General features: G+C 40.2%; 2 protein-coding genes and 1 long non-coding RNA gene across 5 annotated transcripts; 2 read left to right on the top strand and 1 right to left on the bottom strand.

Annotated features, from left to right (window-relative positions):
• Positions 1 to 3,164: 3,164 nt before the first annotated feature.
• Positions 3,165 to 3,747, top strand: LOC6575651 (cytochrome c oxidase subunit 7A1, mitochondrial). Its single transcript, XM_002001624.4, has 3 exons — positions 3,165 to 3,276; positions 3,419 to 3,490; positions 3,546 to 3,747. Exons 2-3 carry the CDS (start codon positions 3,446 to 3,448, stop codon positions 3,687 to 3,689), a joined length of 189 nt encoding a protein of 62 aa, XP_002001660.1. The 5' UTR covers positions 3,165 to 3,276; positions 3,419 to 3,445; the 3' UTR covers positions 3,690 to 3,747.
• Positions 3,748 to 3,873: 126 nt separating this feature from the next.
• On the top strand, positions 3,874 to 6,641 carry LOC6575652 (putative uncharacterized protein DDB_G0285119). 2 transcript variants are annotated; one of them, XM_002001625.4, is made up of 4 exons: positions 3,874 to 4,085; positions 4,148 to 4,376; positions 5,428 to 5,775; positions 5,840 to 6,641. In XM_002001625.4, the coding sequence occupies exons 1-4, from the start codon at positions 3,966 to 3,968 to the stop codon at positions 6,058 to 6,060; spliced, it is 918 nt and encodes a 305-aa protein (XP_002001661.1). In that variant the 5' UTR covers positions 3,874 to 3,965; the 3' UTR covers positions 6,061 to 6,641. The 2 variants fall into 2 exon arrangements, with proteins under 2 accessions (XP_002001661.1, XP_015020233.1); XM_015164747.3 differs by having other exon boundaries at positions 3,876 to 4,085; positions 5,698 to 5,775.
• A 434-nt stretch (positions 6,642 to 7,075) lies between these two features.
• Positions 7,076 to 9,966, bottom strand: LOC122757262. Of its 2 annotated transcripts, XR_006357229.1 has the most exons (3): positions 9,054 to 9,600; positions 8,296 to 8,960; positions 7,076 to 7,768 (listed from the first exon to the last, which is right to left on the bottom strand). It is a non-coding gene; the product is annotated as an uncharacterized LOC122757262 (long non-coding RNA). The 2 variants fall into 2 exon arrangements; XR_006357228.1 differs by lacking the exon at positions 7,076 to 7,768 and having other exon boundaries at positions 8,367 to 8,960; positions 9,054 to 9,966.
• Between the last annotated feature and the right edge of the window lie 9,042 nt (positions 9,967 to 19,008).

The raw sequence follows: 19,008 nt of genomic DNA on the forward strand, positions 1-19,008 counted from the left end.
CAAAAAATTATGATTGTTTTCGCTTATCTATTGTGAATTATTTGCTAATAAGATAAAATGCCATTAACCTAGCCGCGCTCGCTCTGCCTATAGAAATTTTCAATAAATACTCAAATATAGTTATGTAAATATATGTATAATATGTATGTAAACATATGTATAATATGCATTTACGTAAATTATTCATGAGCGCAGCTCAGATTTGAATAAAAACGGAATTATTGCGACTTGCTCGACAAAAGGCCAGAAGTTTTCGTAGAACCACTCAGCCGGCAGCCGGTAGCCGGTAGCCGGCAGTGGGTAAACGGTACTCGACAGAGTGCGACCACAAACGAGTGCGAGTACACGAGCGAGCGAGTGAGTGAGTGAATAGTGTGAATGCGTTATATTCGTAGCGGTTTTGTGAATTTTTCAACAGGCGCGCAGCAGCGAACGCAGGCTGCAAAATACGCCATTGATTCACATCGAGCGTTCGCGCTGAGCAACTGTGAATGCCAAAATAGCGCGCGCCAGTGTGCAGTGCGAGCGAGACAACCATAGGGTGTGCATATACCTTGCGCACATACAAACACGTGTTTGCTGTGTGCAGTTCTCACTGAGCGGCGCTGTGTTTGCCGCCATTGCTGAGCGCCTGCTAACTGTTTTAGTTAAAGAGCAATCCATTTTGTTTTGTGAAAAGGAAAAGGAGTAGATAGGCGAGACAGGCCGTCGCAGTCAGGCAGCCGGCGAGTGAGCGCAACAAAAAATACGCAGCCCGAGATTGTTTGATTTTGCAAAGCGCTAATTGGAATTTAAACGCTGTCTAATTGGAGTCATTGTGTTGAGTCGTATGAGATGATAATTGCATTGTTTAAACATTTAATAATCAATTTTATAATATCAATTAATTGCTTATTTTGTTTGCATTTTTGGCATTGACAATGTCTTAAGCTTTAAGCGCATCGAGATTTAGACTTTGTCAAAGTTTTAAAAGCTAAATTTATATTTTACCAAAGTGTTGTTTCTAAAGCTTTACCGCTTGTATGCATAATATATGTATGTACATATATAATAATGACTAGATATACTATATTAATATACATGTATAGTTATTCATCACTTTGCTGATAACATTTTAATTAAAGTTCTTTCTGGGCTCGTTTCGTATTGAATCGCTTTTTAAGCTCGTTTGTCAGAACTTTCATGGCTGTCTAATCCACCCAGCCCCCTGTTCTTTCCGCTCAGCAGCATGTACATAACTGTAAATAAGCTCTTGTTCTGAGCCGGGTATAGCTTATGCACTGCGTTCCATTTAAAATATCTAGTTGCTGTGTTTCTTTTTTGGCTTTCTGATAAAAAACTTTCGATTCGTTAAGCACTGAGCAAAGCATCAACAGTGCTTTTTATACGTCGCTGAGGTGTGTCTGAGTGTGTGTGTGTGTGTATGTAGGTGTTCGTCGCTGTTGATGTGCTTTTTAGCGCCAACTTCAATATCTTAATTATACATTGGCATAAATCCCACACTAGAAAATATAATTAAAACAAAATGGTTTGTTGGTAATTATTTATAATATTTCAATAAATAATTATATCAATTTAAATACAAGAGGCAAATAAAAGTAAGGATGATGTATTTGATTTACATATATGATGTATTTTCATTAAGTCAAAAGTTAAAGTTTTAAAATTTTAAATAACCAGCTTTATAATATTTTAATATTTCCAATTTATATCTACATATGTATGCACATATGTATATATTAGGTTTTGCTGCACTTATTAAGACTATTTTAAATAATTAAATACATAATTCAATGCAAAGAACTTTTTCATTGTGATGAAAAATGCATTTGGTTAAAGTTCCGCTCAGAAAACTTTTACTGGTATATGCATGAGCATGTAGGTGTGTGTGTATGTGTGTGCGCATGTAACTCGAGCAGCTTACGAAACAAGTTTAAGTCTAGAACTTAAAATAAGCTTGAACTTTTTGGAACGCCAGAGGAAGAGCGCGAGCACAAGCAGGAACGAAGGCACTGAAGAGGCAGACTGTGAAGAGCATGCATATTCTTTCTGAGCGTGTGTGTGTGTGTTTGTGTGCTTAAAGAAGAATCGCGCACAACACATGGGCGGCGGCAGCGGCTGCGACAGCAATAATAAAAGCACTCGGCGGAGGTGAACTTGGCAGATTTAACTTTTTTCAAGTTTCGGAAAACCAAAGTTGCAGTCGACGGCGCTGCCGGCGCCGCCGTTGCCGTCAGCGTCGTCATCGCTTTTCGCAACTTTGGCAAGTTAATTTTGTTTGGAAGCTACAGATTTTGAAAGTTCTTGTACTGGGAGCTAAAAATCAGCAAAGGCTTTAGCAGGGCGATATCTTTTCTGTGTGTATTATTTAGAAAACAGCTGATGGGTGGTCAGCCCATGGGGGGCGTGGCGGGGAGAGACGCTGCGATCCGCCGCCATTCGAGCCAGCAGCGTAAGCGTTTATTTCGGCGAGAGCTTAAACAGCTTTTTCTGCTTTGTTTCAATATTTCTTTCCTATATATTTCTTTCTTCCACAAAAGCCCGTTCCATTTCGAATTTTTGTAAACAATATTTATTTAATTCCCAATTCGAATCGGCTCGCCATATTTTCCGTTAGCTTGCATGCTCGTTCAATTCGGCTGCCCACTTCGTTGGGTCTACAAAATTGAGTGTGCACACACGACGACGCAAAAAATTGCACAACTCATTCGGTGTAGAATTATTGTAATCCCCACCAGGCTGCCAGAAACGCCGGGAGGCGGCCGCGCCACTGAAATGCTTCGGAGTGCTTTTGGCGCTGGCGGCAGTGCGCGAGCAAGCGAGACAACGGCTGTGCTTAGTTTTTGTTGCGACACGTGCTTGCGCGCTCGCACGCACTCTTTGAAAAGTGCTGTGCAGAAAACACTGTTCGCCGCCAGCTTTCGCTGCGCGCCTGTTGAAAAATTCACAAAAAGCCAAAATAGCGCGAACGGAACCGTACAAATCGAAAAATGGTCGTTCACAACGTCCCTCGGTCGTTCCGCGAGCCGGTTGATTTGAATTGCAGCCATTGCGAGTCACGTTTGTTGTGTGTGACTGTCTCACTCTCTCTGTCTCTCTCAGACTGATTGGATATTTATTTTTGAATTGGAAAATGCATGCAGCTGGCAACACTGGCACTTTGGCAATTGCAATTCCCTTATTAACAGCTGCAGCTACATCTGTGAAATAAGTTTCTATTTTTGTCAGTTACATTCGCAACATTGAGAATTGTTGCTGAGTTGAAAAAGTTGAAAAGTGAGTTCTTTGGTTTACATATAAAAATAATAACAATATTTTAAATATATTTTATAGTAATTATAATTGATTTCATAATTGTGAAAATTCATTTTCCTTCTACTTTATTTCACTTATATTATTATTCTTAATGGATTTTCAGCAAATTACATAATACTCATCAGAAATAATGGCGTTACCCGAAGGTTTGGCTGGCAAAATGAAGACTTTCCAGGCAGTTTAAACATATATTTTAAGTATCTTCTTTTAGTTAACAACATTTCTTGCAGGCTGTCAATGATTTGCCTGTGTTCCTTAAGGGCGGACCCGCCGATAAGGCTCTATTTGGCATTACGGCAGCTCTGTGCGGCGTGGGCTTAATAAGCATTGCCCACATGATCTACACAATGGGTTTCAGCAAGAAAAAGGCATAAGTGTGTACATTATATGTATATAAACAAGCAGTTCATGCAATAAAAATATAGAAATAAACTCAATTTATTTAAACCTCGCGCCAAAGTTATCTTATAAGCACCCTGTGCAGTCAGCTTACAGGGTTGATTTAGATAATTTGTCATTTATGGCCACTCTAAATCGTAATCAGCTGATTGTGCACGCTTCATTGGGAATGGTTAAACACACACAAAGACAAAAATACATTTAGTTTTGCTTTGTGGAACCGTGGAAGAAAAATATAAATAAATAGAGAAATGGAGCCCAATGATGAGGTTGTGGAGCGCCAAAAGCTGGTGCCCAACGATGTGGAAACCGAGGAGGAAGCGAAATCAGCGCAAACACCTGCAACACCCGTCACTGTGCCAAAGATCAATGTAAATGGCACACGCCCAATTTGCAATTGACAAAATTTACGATTTTCCATTTTTTAATGCAGCTTAAAGGTCTTTCGAGTGGCGATACAACACGTAGCCGCAATTCAGCCTCGTGCTCCATCGAACGCACTATATCAGAGAAGGGCCAAGGACAACAGCAGGGTCAGCCCTCTGCTAAGACTACGTTGCAATACGTCAATGAGCGCCGGCCACGCCCACATGCGCCCAACAGCGGCGCGGCCAATGAAGAGCGATTCGAGTTCAAGACGCGTCCGCGCAAGCTGCTGAAGGGTAAGCTGATAAGTGTAAAGAAGCATGCTTCAGTTTTTCCTCTAAACTTCCAGTCGCTGTGGAGGTTCTCAAGGAATTGAACCGTTTGTTGGCGGCGACGGCAGCGGCAACAGTAACATCAAAAGCCATGTGACGCACTTCTAGAGCCATATGTTGTACACATTAGTCTTTCACACACGGGCGTGCTCCCACCCACTCACTCAAATACAAAAGGGAGGGGAATTTCGACAAGCTGTTATAATTTCAATAATTTAAATTACAAGCCATTTGCCTAGTGGCTCCGTCTTTCGATAGAGCGGAGGGGGAGCTGAGGGGGCAGCAGAGTCCGTGGGATTTGTCGTCTGGCATTTGGTTTTTTGTGCTTGGAACAGGCAGTTGCTATTTTATTGTGGCGAATTTGCGTAATTTTGTGATTTGTTTAAGCTTTTTTCTTATGTGTTTTAAAATTGTGTAAATTGCGTGAATTGCTGAAGGGAATTCAATAAGTTAGAGAAACTATGCTTGGAATCAGAGTTAATGTAAAGATTAGTTAAACTAGTTCTTATTGTCATTTTAGCTTATATGAATAAGTAGAGATAAATTACAGAAGTTTTGGAATTATGTGATTTGTTTAGAAATTGTTAATTATGCAGATATACATTCTATATACTATATATAAAGCCTATGTACTTTAGATATAGACTCTCCATACTGTACTGTAAACATTATATAGCATAGACATCGACTCTATACTAAAGATGTAGACTTTTTAGCTTGATTATAGACTTATATAATATATGCAGATATAGACAGCTTATTGCTTTATAGTTGATGTGATAGCTGATGTTTACAAAGTTTTAATTTAATTTTAAGTTTATTCTCAATTGAAAAGTTAGTTTGATATTCCTTGTATATATGTATTATTTGAACCTAATTTTGAATTGTATACCTTATAGTTTGTATATACCTTGCTATAATTTCCTTATTTATCATTTCATTTAGTCTGTTTATTTTTATTTGCTTTGATTTTTATTTTTATTTTCATGATTTTGATTTTAAATGCGAAATGCAGACGGAAATCCTTTAGAGCCAACGCACAGCACCAGTCAGCATAGTTTGAATAGCATTACGCTGGTCAGCAGCGAGTGGCTAACGCCAGATGCACCCACACCTAACAACAACAACAATGATAGCTCTAAAGTAAACAACAACAACAACAATAGCTCGACAAAGCCGCTGCCGCCGCCCTTGCAGCAGTTGCATATTCCAATGGCCGATCCAAGCATTCACAGCGACAAGTTCGACGATCGTCCAATTAAACATCATTCCTTTGTCTCCGAAGTGCCCGATGTGAAGCATATGGAGCGAGCGCTGCTTGGCCTGCTGGATGACTTTCACTCCGGCAAGCTAAAGGCATTTGGTAACTATTTTATATAGATTGGTATAGATGTACATATATGCTAATCCGAGCTCCTTTTATCTAGGCTCTGGCTGCACCATGGATCAAATGACCAAAATACGCGAACAACAGGAGAGCCTGGCTAAATTGCATTTCGAGTTGGCTGCCGCCGAGGAGGACTCGCTGGAGCACGGCAAGGAGTTCAACACGAGTCGAGCGCAGGAGAATATGCTGCAGCTGATGCAGCGCCTGGAACAGCTGTCCATTTCCATTGAGCAGCTGCAGACGAGTCACACGGGTCTCTGAGAGTTGGACAAGGTGCCGACCGGCACGCTCGTTGATCGCCTCCTGCTGCTGCTCTGAGAGGTGTGCAGCGCCCACCCACCCACACTGGTGTACATAAGTTCTTTTTGTGTTGAAATGACATTTTTATAAGATTTTTATAAGCTTCCAGTTTTTGTATAAGAGTTAGGCGTGATTGTGTCTGAGAACTTAGTGTTACAATTAACTGCTAGAGCAGATAACATACATATATATATTTGCAGTCACATCACATATATATGCACATGCGTGCATATGTGTGTGTGTGCATATACCCAACTTGTAGCGTAGTGTAGTGGAGCAGTTTTCGCTCTCCCCAATTGACAAGCTTCGATTTTACTGAAATCTATTTCGATTCATTAATTGTTTATCCTTTTTGTTGTAGCTATTAGCAATATATACATACATATATATATATATAAAATCTTTTATATAAATGAAATAAAAATATATTGATAAAATAATCATTTAGATTTCTTAAGAAATCCAAAGTCTACTTCTATAAACTAATCGATTTTGTGTTATAGTTATATGCAATATATAAACATTTTTATATAAATGAAACGTAATGATTTTTGTTTTATTCAGATTTATATACAGATTGATATTTTCGTTAAGTGTCTTTTATCTTGAAAGAACTGAAAAAAATTTAACTGTAAATTTGTCAGTTAAAATTTATTTTCATAATTTAGTAATATTAAATTGTTTGAATATATGCATAACAACGTTTTAATGAATAAATTAAAAACAACTGCGAGAGTGGTTTGAGGAATTCGTGAGCTTATATTGAAAGCCTTAAGATAATTTATAAATCAATTAAATTTGCCTTCATTATTTTTAATCTTCATTAAATTTCACATAATGTTTGTGAAATTTATTTTGACTCAAGTCAAAAAAAAAAAAAAAAAACGGTAAAATAGAAAAATAATAATTTTTATATCGATTAGTTTAAATATATAAAAAAAAAACTTAAAAAACTTTTTTTTTTTTTTTTTAACAATCTAAACTATAAAGTAATTATTATATTTGTAATTTTAGACTCTTTTAGATGATAGGTAATGTAATGTTTATGATAATTAGAGATAGGAAGATTCTATCTATTTATCTTAATGCATCAATCTACATATACCAAGATCTTTTAAAACTGTGTTTTCAGTTTACTTCAAAGAAACGCCTTCCACTCGATTTTTCCGCTTAGCAATTCAAAGGAAAAAGGTTCATAAACAATAAGTTCATCCGGCTTGGCGGCCTTTCAAAAAATTCCAATTTATATATGTACATAAAAATAATGTCCATTTACCGCCAAGCAGAATTTCATTTAGCATTCACAATTGGTTTGGCTTGGGATATTGGATATCGAACATGTACACATGTACGTACATATATATAAATCGGGCATGGCATCGGGACAACCTTTGGGCAAGTGCATTTTGTCCACATAGGAAATTTGTTTGTTGCGTCGCTTAATTTGTGCATTTGCATTCAGCTGGCGTCCACTTCACTTGGAGTTGTCATCATCCTCGACAATGTCTCTTCTTCTTCTTCTTCTTCTTCTTGTTCTTATTACTCTTCTTCTTCTTCTTTTCTGGTTGTTGTTGTAGATTTTGTGATCGGTAAAAGTAATTTGTGACTCGTTGTTCTTTCTTTTTCATGTTCTGTTTAAATCCGGGTTTCAAATAACAAGAAGCGTGCACTGAGAGAAAATGTGTGTTCCATACTACGATTATCTCTAGGTACATATGTGTGTATGGCTGTAAATGCATATACCATATTCTAGTGTAAATCTAAGCTAGATAGCTCATACCAATCTATTATAATATGGTGAATTTGGAAGAAGATTTTGAAATATCCCAAACTCGTACGTTTATCACAGAAGCTTACACAGTAAATTCGAAATCTTCAGTTTTTGTGGTTGTCAAGAAACTATTGAAAATTAGGAAATGAAATGAGTCATCGTACTGCATATGAACTCTCTAATTAGTATGGTTTACTCAGCAATATATGTATATACTCTGTAATGTATGCTAAGCTCCTCTGCTTGTTGCTTTTACATAAAATCAATATATCCAGAATTCGCATTCCAATGGTCTTAAATTATGCATATCTAATTATCGTATATTATTAATGATGTTAAAAATATGAGCTAGTTTTTGAGATACATTCTTAAATATCTTAATTATCTTAAATCAATAGATCACAGAATGATGCAATTATACTCACAAAACCCAGAATGGCATTCGCTTCGGATCTTCAATCAGCATAAGTATTCTGACCTTTGGCTAGTATTTTTCGTGCAGTGTATTTGGGCACTTGTTGTTATTGTTGGCATTGCCACCGCCACCGCCTGCGTACGCCCTTTCGTTTCCTTTGTCTGCCCTTCACCGGCTGCGGTCAGAAAACTCAGGAGTTGAGCTCGGTTTCGATTGCGAGTTTCAACACTCGACTTTGGGTTTTTGGTTTTGGGTTTTCAGCGCTGGGATTGGGGGATCACGGCTCCGGTTTATGCTTAGCTAGCGGTTTAGTGCATTCCAGGCTTGTGTCGAACATCATTTGCGTCAAATGAAGAAATAAACGCTTCGCCCGGCGCATCCGCCACGCTGCATACAAATGCATTCGTTCGCTCAACAGGCACACACGCACACACATACACACCCACTCCAGTGGCACTTCCATTGTCCGGCGTTCCATCACGCGCCTGGATTACACACACACACACACACATACACTGCTGGAAAGGGTCGCCATGATCGGGAATGGGAATTTCCGAAGCCAAGCCCTAGAATCCAACAAGTGACTGGGTGCAACAGCGCTGCTTGGAGCTGGAGCTGGAGTTGGAGTTGGAGTCGGTGCTGAGGTCTTTTGGTGGGGGGTGGGCGGAGGCGTGGCTGTCGTCAGTTCATCGAATCGAGTGTTATGTAAAATGTGAAAAGAAGTCATTAAATATGTGAAGCGCATATCAAATTTCATACGAATTGAACCTTTTGGGCTTTGGTCACATGAGAATTTGATGAACTGCCAAGCCGGACAATGTTGTTGCTGTTGTTGTTATTGTTGCTGTTGTTGATACCTGTCTGCCAACTGGGCGCGGATCACTTGTTGCCTTAGCCACTAGCCACTAGCCACTGGCCACTGACCATTTGGCCATTTGATATGCCCGCCACTTGATGTTTATGAACTTTGCGTGCAGGTCAATCGCAGCAGTTGCCTTTGCTTCTCTTCAGCTTCAGCTTCTTCTTCTTCTTCTTCTTTTTCTGTTTTGCTTTTTTTGCATTTTGTTTGCATTCGCTTTTTGGCGTCGCTCCCTTAGCTCGTAATCCTTTTCTGTTTTGCCACCCACGTGCAGAGACACAAAGAGCGGAAATTACGTTGCTGATGACAGAGCAAAAGCGGAAGAGCACGCAGCTCTGCAGCTCTCTTGCCGACGGGGGGCACTCAGGCAGGACTCGGCGCCCACGTGAAAAATGGGAGGCGGGCGCCATTCGCTCAAAAGCGCTGCACCAACAAGTTCACATTTGGTTCGTGTGAGCGAGCATTCGATATACGTTCATTTGATCATTCATTTCTAGAGTAAGGCGTTCATTTTGGGACAATTATTTACGGCCCAAGGGCATTTCTGCTGGAGCACTAACAAATTTCCTTTTTCATTAAAAATTAAAAATTAAAGTCCCAAGAGGATTTAACATTTGAGTGAAATTGCTGAGCAAGTAAATGGGAACTGAACATTGAACTAAGCTGCATTCTATTCTATTATTGTTTATTTGACTCATTTTATTGTTCAGCTGAGCCATTTAAGGAGTTTTCTGATTCATTTGGCAATATAATAAAATGTTATGAACAAAAATAAAAAAAGTGACAGTAAATCAAAGACTTAAAGAACTGTTAGTACATAAAGATTTCGAGACCCTTACTAACTTCTAGTTCATATGAACAAACCCATCATTTGACAGTAAATTTTAATTTATATAATTTAAAATTAAATTTAAGTATTGGACAAATATTTTTCATACCCAGTTGCATTCAGTACAAATTGAACAGTGCTGAACTAGTTCCCCGCGCTGAACTACTAGTGCGCATCTCTAGCACACCTCGCCCTTTCTCTCGCCAGCGAAACGTAACAGGAAGTGCGACAAAATTCAAAACGTACTCTGCAGCCGGGCATCCTGCTGCTGCTGCTGCTACGGCTGCTACGGAAGCACGGAAAAGCCAAAGGGGGGCGTGGCAATGTGAAGAGGGCGTAAGGTAGTAGCTGACTGACGGTCGGGCTTTGACTGGGCTGGCATAAATGCGAGCACGGCAAAAGTTGTGACTGCTGCTCTGTGCCCCAAAGGAGGAAGTGTTTGGGCAGTGGGCGGGTGGGTGGTGCCCGGGTTAAGTCCTTTGCGAGGCTATATGCCCCACAGAGAGCACACACACACACACACACACACACACAGCCAGACAGAGTGAGAGGAGGGCGACGTACTTTATTTCCTGTAAATGTCCTCGAAAATATGAACATTATATCCCGGAAACGGAAGCTGCAGCATTTGCAAGGAAGCAGGCAGGCAGGCAGGCAAGCAGGCAGGACTCGCAGGACTCTCTTGTGACTGAACTGCCTGGCAAACATTCAGTTGGACGAGCCCAACCCAACCCAGCCCAGCCCAGTCGTGTGGGCTGATTAAAGTGGGTAAACAACTGACTTCGACGTTGAAATGTACACAACAGAGACTGGTGGAGAGTGGTGGCAGGACTCTAGCTGGCAGGACTCTGACGATGACGTCTTTACATCCTGCAGGAAGCGAGCTGGGCTCTTAGCTGCCGGCAAAGGCATTCAGGGACATCCAACAGCAACAACAACAAAATATAAAAAAACCTTTGCATTGAGGAAATGACGGAAGCTGCTTCAGCTTCAGCCTCAGCTTGAGCTCCGGCTCCAGCTCCGGCTCCGGCTCCGGTTGCTTTGGCAGGAAATCAACGTCGTGGACGTAAATTAAATTCCATGCAAAGTTAATTTTGTGCCACTCCCAAACCCACGCCCACGTCCACGCCCACCCCTATCTCTCCCTCCGTAACCATGCCGTAGACTATTTCCGCATCTTTCGACTAAAAACCATTTTGCAGCCATTGGATATGAGCTCAAGTTTTCGATATGCGCCGGAGGTCGAAGGAATGCGACTAAGTTATCCGGAAGAGGAGTGGGTTTGGAAGGGCAGCGGAAAGGGGAATGCGGAAGCGTGAGAAAGGTTTCACATATTAATGCCTTAGCTGAGCACTTAAATTCTCTGATTCAGAATATTTAATATACATATGTTGAGGCTTTTGGTTATGCGAGTTTTATAAAGATTTAAGGATAGAGAACAGAGGCGGAGAAACAGAGATAGAAAGGAAAAGCCCACAAAAGGGGGGGTAATATGGAAAATCTGGATATAAACGATAATAACAAATTCATAAAATTCAGAGGACCCCTATTGATAGATAGTTAGCATTAGAGAATCCTCTGTAGGATAGTTTGAGTAACATTATGCTAATAGTCCTTCTACATGGGCTATATTTAGCTAGATGTATATGAGCTATAGTGTATATCCAACTTCATACGATTCCCAATTGGCAATTCCAATTAGGATTCTACACTCCATTCCTCCCATGAGATTATAGCGCTATCTGTCTATTCTTATCTGGCTGGCAGGCAGCTCTTGCAAGCCTATTTATAATGACAGGCGGCAATTATAGCCAGTTAATCCCACACTCTGCGAACTCACCTGTGCCGTGGCAGCTCTGGGATAAATATAGACGCTTCTCTGTGGGGCGAATCCGAGATCAAGCCGCTCAACTGGTTGCATGGATCCACATATATGTGGCTATGTAATTTGCGGCAATCATTTGGCCAGCTTCAATCACATAGGAATAGGCAGTCGGCCAATGTACCGCTAGCTGCTGGACCATAAACAGTGCTAGCCTAAAAGCCAATCCTCGATAGCAACGGCAACAACAATAAGCGCAGCCTCTGACCAAAAGATTACGTGAAAGGTGAAAGTTGTGCGAGAACCGCAAAAGATGCGAAGCTAAAGCAGGAAACAGCTCAACAGAGTCAGGCAGAGGCAGAGGCAGACAAGGAGAGCGAGAGAGAGAGAGAGACAGAGAGAGAGGGAGGGTGAGAGGTGCTCGGTCGATTGGTGAGAAACTGAACCGGACCCCCACCTGTCGGCAAGCCAAAGCTCAGGTGACTCTCAGCCGCAGTTGCAGCCTCAGTCTCGGCCTAAGACCTGGTCACATTTCCGTATGCGAAATGTGGAACACTGGCACAGTAGCCGGCATCATCAGCTCCTCTACCCCAGTCTCTGCCTCCTCCCCTTGGCCATCTCCTTTGGCTGCAGCTTCCATCACCTTCTTCTTCTTCTTCGTCTTCTTCTGCCCACCCATTTATGGCGCATGCGCGACCCACTGTTGGGTCCCAGCTTCTCGTCTCTCAAGTCTCGCGGACAGGTTGGCAGCCGTTAACCAAAGCTGGCTCCACTCAATGAGCGCTTGCTCAGTTGCTTGTGCATTACCGCATTGTAAACCTGAATTCTTCTGCTCCTCTTTCTTTCTTTGCCTTGGTGCACCCAATGCGGATGGCTCCGATAGGGCATATTGGCTGGTAGTTACATGAAGTGGTTAACTGTATCGTACATCTAATAGAAAAAGCGATCATAATAATAATGTCAACGTCAATGATAATGATAATTACAATGAGAATGAGAATGAGAACGAGAATTATAATGATGATGACAATCATAGCATGATGATGATAATCGAAAAGGTACCGAATTTTAATAATACCACTGATAATGATAAGAACTATATCAATAGCAATGATAATGATAATAACAATGACAATGACAACGACTATAACTATAACTATGCTAATGGTACTGGTAATAGAAAAGAAAATGAAAATGAGAATGACAATGACAATGATTAGGATGATAACAATGCTAATGACAATGACAAAAGCTATAACTATACCACTAAGTATAGTAATATCAAATAGAATAAGCATCACAATGAGAATGAGATTAACTATAATAATACCAATGATAATGAAAAAGAAAGTCAAAATAACAATGAGAAGAGCTCACATAATACCATAATAAATTTAGCCTCAATTCTAATGAAAATTTCAAATTAAATAATATATTTAGAAAATCAAAATGTTAACATTTTGAATATATATTATAAGGTAAATACCTATCAGCAGACTTTGCTGGGTATCTGCTAGTCGGACCGTCTAAGCCTAAGGCACTCCACTACTTTTTATTTTGCCTGTTTTTTTTTTTTGGCATTACAATTCCGGATGCTGTTTGGCTCCTCTCGGCATTGTTTTTTTAATAGATTATGAATGTAAGGCAGTGGGTGTCGCTGCTGGTGTTGATGTTGTTGTTGTTGACGGTGTTGGTGTTGGTGTTGGTGTTGTTAGTGGTGCTGCTGTCGCTTTGCTGTGTTGGTTTTCGGTTTCGGCTGGCTTCCAGCCTCGTCTGGCTTTGGCTTTGGCTTCGTCATTAGACGGTAGCGTGTTTGCAGTGTTTGTAACACTTTTTGGTTAACGTCTGGCACTGGGTCTCGGAGTCGACTCGAGTCTGGAGTGTTTGTTGAGGAAGTTATATAATCAGCAGTGCGATATATATGCCGACAATATTTTGTATATATACATGTACATACATATATGCCTCAATCAATTTATAACTCTTGCTAACCAGCTCAAAAGTTAATAGCCGAAAGAGAAGACTGTATGTGTGTGTGTGTGTGTGTGTGTGCGTGTGTGTGGGTGGGCAACTCGTAAGAGCCAAAGAGCATGTAACTGATCCGTTCGAGTGCATATACCGTACGACAGAAGGTGTATAGGTATATGGGTATGTAGGTATATGGCATATGGTATATGGTATATCGTATACGTCGCAGTTGAGAGCTTGCAATGCTTCCTCCTCAACAAAATTTTGCAATGGAATTTTTGGGGTATGTGAACGAGGGAGATGGAGTTTTGTGTGAGAAAAGTTGGACAGTGTCAGCTGTAAAGGAAGAGGAAGAGAGCGATTACTTTAGCAGGATCTATTGGCAGAGATTGATACATGCATCTGGTAAGTTGCCATAGATAAAGAAATAAGCATAGATCTACGTAACTAGATCGACTTGTTCCGATTAATAATTCCGATCTATGAATAATATATAATATTATTAATACTTTTTGGTAATAAACTACGTTCCAACTCAGTAGAGAATAAAGTTCGAGATTTAGGGTCTTAAAGATTAGTGATAACTCACTTTAAGCTGCGATCAGAAATTTATAGTGGAGCTCTGATAAGAAAAAGCTAAAGATCACATTTTATTTGTATTTTATAATGATCTTATGTCTGCTTTAATCTACAAATCCACACTACTACTACAAGTACTCTTTATCTACTACTACTCTATTATCTACTTCTTCTCCAGAATCTACTACTACTCTATTATCTACTACTTCTCCAGAATCTACTACTACTCTATTATCTACTACTACTCTAATACGTACTACCATTCTATTATCTTCTACTACTCTCATATCTACTACTATATAATCTGCCACAACCCTAATATCTACTGCTAATCTACTACTCTCTTCAACGATCTTTCGATCTGCTCAAAGTGTGAATAGCTCTAATTGCGCTCCAAATCCACAGTTTTCTCAGCTATTGTGTGAGGTTTCCATCAGTTCGAGCAGTTGTTTGTTGTTGGCTCATAAAAAGTCGCATTTCATGTGCATTTCCTTTTGTCACTTTGCCCTCGGGCAGGACATGTGTTTCAAATGCTTCTTCTGCTGCTTCTTTGTTAAGGATGCAGGATAAACTTCCTTTTGAGAAATGTTCCCAGGCAAACCTGCTGTACGAACCGATGCTGCAATTAATTACACAGCATTTTTCATTTTTTCCCATTTTCCCATTTCCATTTTCCATGTTTTCAAGTGCGTGTGCTCAGCTCTCCTCCGATATCTGCCTGTTTCGCTTGCAATTGCTCTCCAACTCTCTCACTCTCTCTTTGTTGCTCACTTCATTCGTTTTGGGTTCATCATCTTTGATTTGCTTTGTTGTTGTTTTTGTTGCTTGTTCTGCTTTTAAACGTTTTCCAAGAACTGCAGCCAGTGAATGGCCTAGACCCGAGACTAGAGACTCGGCTCGACTCGAGAACCGAGACAAAAATCGTAGCTGAGTTTCGAGATCGAACTCGAGCTCGAGATCGAGTTTGAGATCAGCTCGCAGTCGGCGGAGCCTTCGGCTGAGCGGATGTGGTCTGTGCATTTTCCAATTCTCTTTGCTTGTGTGAGTGAGTGTAACTGTGTGTGTGTGTGTTGGAATGTCTTCTAGTGCTGGCAATCGAGCTTATTTCCCGTCAAATTCAGCCTTATATAAATGCAGCTATAGGCGTATGACTGCAAGCAGCGGATATTATGACATTTTATACTCCATTTCGAATGAATGGCGTATATTGGATTCCTTGCACTATTCATCTTGCAAGCTATTTTTCTGTATGGATGCCAAAATTGAAATGGAGAGCATATATTCGGTAGTATTGTCTGCTTTTAAAGGGTTTTGGGCCATAGAATATACTTTTGAGTATACATATTCGTGTATCGACAGTCCCCGGGTATAAATATATATATATATATATATATATATATATATATATATATATATATATATATAAAGGTATAGATACTATAAACATACTGTAAAAATAAAAATAATATTTTGTTATAAAAATTATATATACGATTACGATTAAGAACTAATCTGCCTACAGAGCTATTTTTACTTGAACTAAAATAGTTCAACTTTCAATAGTCAGCTTTATAGCTTTATTACTAACTGAACTAGCTAGATCTCCTATTCAGCTTTTACCTCAAGCCAAGAATGCTCAGCACTGGCTACTAGCGCCAACCTCGCCTGCAACGACTTTAGCTGTTGATCTACGCTGATCAGCTATATTACAGCTGCTCGTGTATCTGTGTATGTATGTGTGTGTCAGCGATATTTAATTGATAAAATTTCACATTCCACACGTTGCATGAAGCCACAGCAGCGACTCACTCTCTGTTTATCCTGGCCTGGAGGATCGATCGCCTCGATCGCCTCGATCGCTCCGATCGCCACGATCGCTGCGATCCGAGTCTGTCATATCGCATGGCAGTTGCACAATGCACTCGTTGCATGAAATCTGAAACCTTTCACCGGTCTCTGTGGCAAGCAAACCTGCCCAAAGGCCAAACACTTGTGGCGATCGAGTGAGGATCGAGCAACCCCTAAGTTGTCGAGCATTTCGTTTGTTGCTTTGTGTTCTGCTTGGCTGAGTTTCATTTAGGGCGCTAAATTAGAAGAGACGAAACTCAGATGCGATGTGTGTGCGTATGGATCGATTTGTGGGCGATCCGTTGCACAGGTCGTCTTTGATTTTTGATCGGTTTTTCCATTGTTCGAGTCAGGTTCACCTTTCCCACGGTTTCTTCTTTCCAGCTCAGCTGGCTGCACATTCTATACACTCCACATACATACATATATATCCTGATCCTCATTCTGGCCTTGCTGCCTGGCAACAATGTCAAAAAGGATCGTAACAATTAGTCATTGTTCTCGAGAGAGAGAGAGAGTGAGATAATGGGGAAAATGTGTAACAATTAGGGCAACCAGGATCTGCACTTAATATCCTTTTTCCACTTTAATTAACGCAAGCAACTCGAGACCCTACGGATGGGGTGTTTCTGGAATACTTTTCTGCTTCGTTTAAATCTGCTTCTGTGAAGGTGGTCCATGGATAACGCCTCACTAATTCCCGACTATTTCCAACACACATTTAACATTTCTTACGTGGGCTGAGCATAATTTAAAAATAATTAACTTTTGAATAATTGTTCACTTTTTGAAATAATAATATGGATATAGTACAGATATTGGCTACATATTATAATAATGATAATACAATATGTATACATACATAGATATAAAATATATATATTATTTATTGAATTATTTGATTTTTTGTCAGGAGAGTTATATACATACATACATATGTATGTGTTAAAAGGTTTTGATGATTTATGAAGCGTCCAGGCTAAATCAGAATGACAAGATTAAAGGATGAAGTACTTGTAAAGAGATGTCCTAATCTACATCTAACATATGTCAACAGAAATCCTTTTTATAAACATGTATATATATATATAGCAAAGCTTTTATTATATTAGCGTTAATTAATTTTCCCGAATATATTCATTATCATCTCAATGATCTACTACAGCATTCCACTCGATTCCCAGCCAGACAGCCTGGAAATCCTAACTGTATATGTAGCACACAGTTGATATATAGATAGACAGCAATTCGATGTCTTATGGCTGCTCCCCCGCCCCCTGTGCGAAATTTTTAGTGCTAATAATTTGTGCGATTGGCAAATGACCAAAAAGTGAAAAGTGAAGCGTCTGGAAGACTTCCGCATCGGGACAGATCGCCGGGGCACAGAGCGAAAGACAGAAAGAAAAACTATTTATAGAGCCGACGTCTTGCTCTTGCATGCTCTCGCTCTCTCTCACCCGCGCGGGCGCTCTCTTCAGGGATGTGAGAGGGGTGAGCACTAAAAATTGTGTCTGGCCTGTTTCAATGTATTTGCGTGTGTGTGTATGTGTGTGTGTGCACTCTGGACATTGCGGCATTCTATTTTAATGTATTATTATCTGCACTTGGGCATCGAACTTGCAACGTGCCACACAGACGAAAACTTTGTCAGATTGACGGCGGCAGGTTGCAGGCGCACTCACAGACACACCAGCACACCAACACACCAGCATACACCAACTCACACATATGAGCAAATTGAAAATTAAGTAGCTGCCGCTTGAACAGCCACCTACGACCCAACAGTCGGCACGCCCACTCGCCCACACGCCCAGTGCAATGCGAAACGAAATGATTGCTACTGATCGCAGAAAATATGTTGATTGGCTCAATTGGACGACTATTTGAACTCTGAACCGCAATCCTGCTCTCTCGCCCTCGCCACACGCTCTCTCGCTCTTAAAATCGTGTCGCTCTTCGCTTAAGCTAAACGGCACCAGCAGCAACAACGGCAAACTAATTTGGGCCAATGCGTTAGAGCGGGAGGGCCGATCACTGACCGTTTATGGGCATTTGACTTCAAATGTCAACGTTGTTTGAGGGAAACTGGTTAACGAACTTTTCAACTCAAGACAAAGCAACAACAACAACAAAAGCAAGACAAAACAAAACAAAAAATGTCAAGCGGATGCAACGCAACTGAGCGCATCTTTCGCTACGTTTTTATGGCAACCTGTCAATCCCTCCCCGCCTCCCGCTCAATCGATCTGTCTCATCTCTCACTCTCTCTCTCTCTCTCTATCTGTTTCTTCCGCTCTTACGCAGCGGCGCTCTTGCTTGACTTGGCCACTAATTTATGCAGGCAAATAAAAAAGATTTTGTTTAACGGAAATCTCGCCGCAGTGTTGGTTAATTAAAACTGAGGCATGCATACAGCCCACATTCTATTAGCTCATTGATAAACGATAATCTGCTTTTATCGCAGCTGATTAACAAGTCAATCGACAACCCACGCTTAACACCCACAACTATGGAACTATGTTTAGAGTTACAGAAAATATTTTCAATTTAATTTGATTTCGTTCATTAACGATTACCCACTAATTATGCATATTAAATGTACATCTCGATCACCTGTAAAATTTGTTAAAAATACATATTTCAAGATATTTTTGAATAACCTCTATATATGTATGTATGTATGTATGTATGTACACACATACATACACGGCGTTAAAGGAAATAAACAACGTGCAAATATTCGGAAGAAACATATACATATATTGTTAACAAGAACAAGAAGACTTCGACAATAATAAGAAATAATAAATTAAATTTA

Source organism: Drosophila mojavensis, unplaced genomic scaffold (assembly GCF_018153725.1).
Source record: "Drosophila mojavensis isolate 15081-1352.22 unplaced genomic scaffold, ASM1815372v1 contig_36, whole genome shotgun sequence".
Classification (NCBI taxonomy): Eukaryota; Metazoa; Arthropoda; class Insecta; order Diptera; family Drosophilidae; genus Drosophila; species Drosophila mojavensis.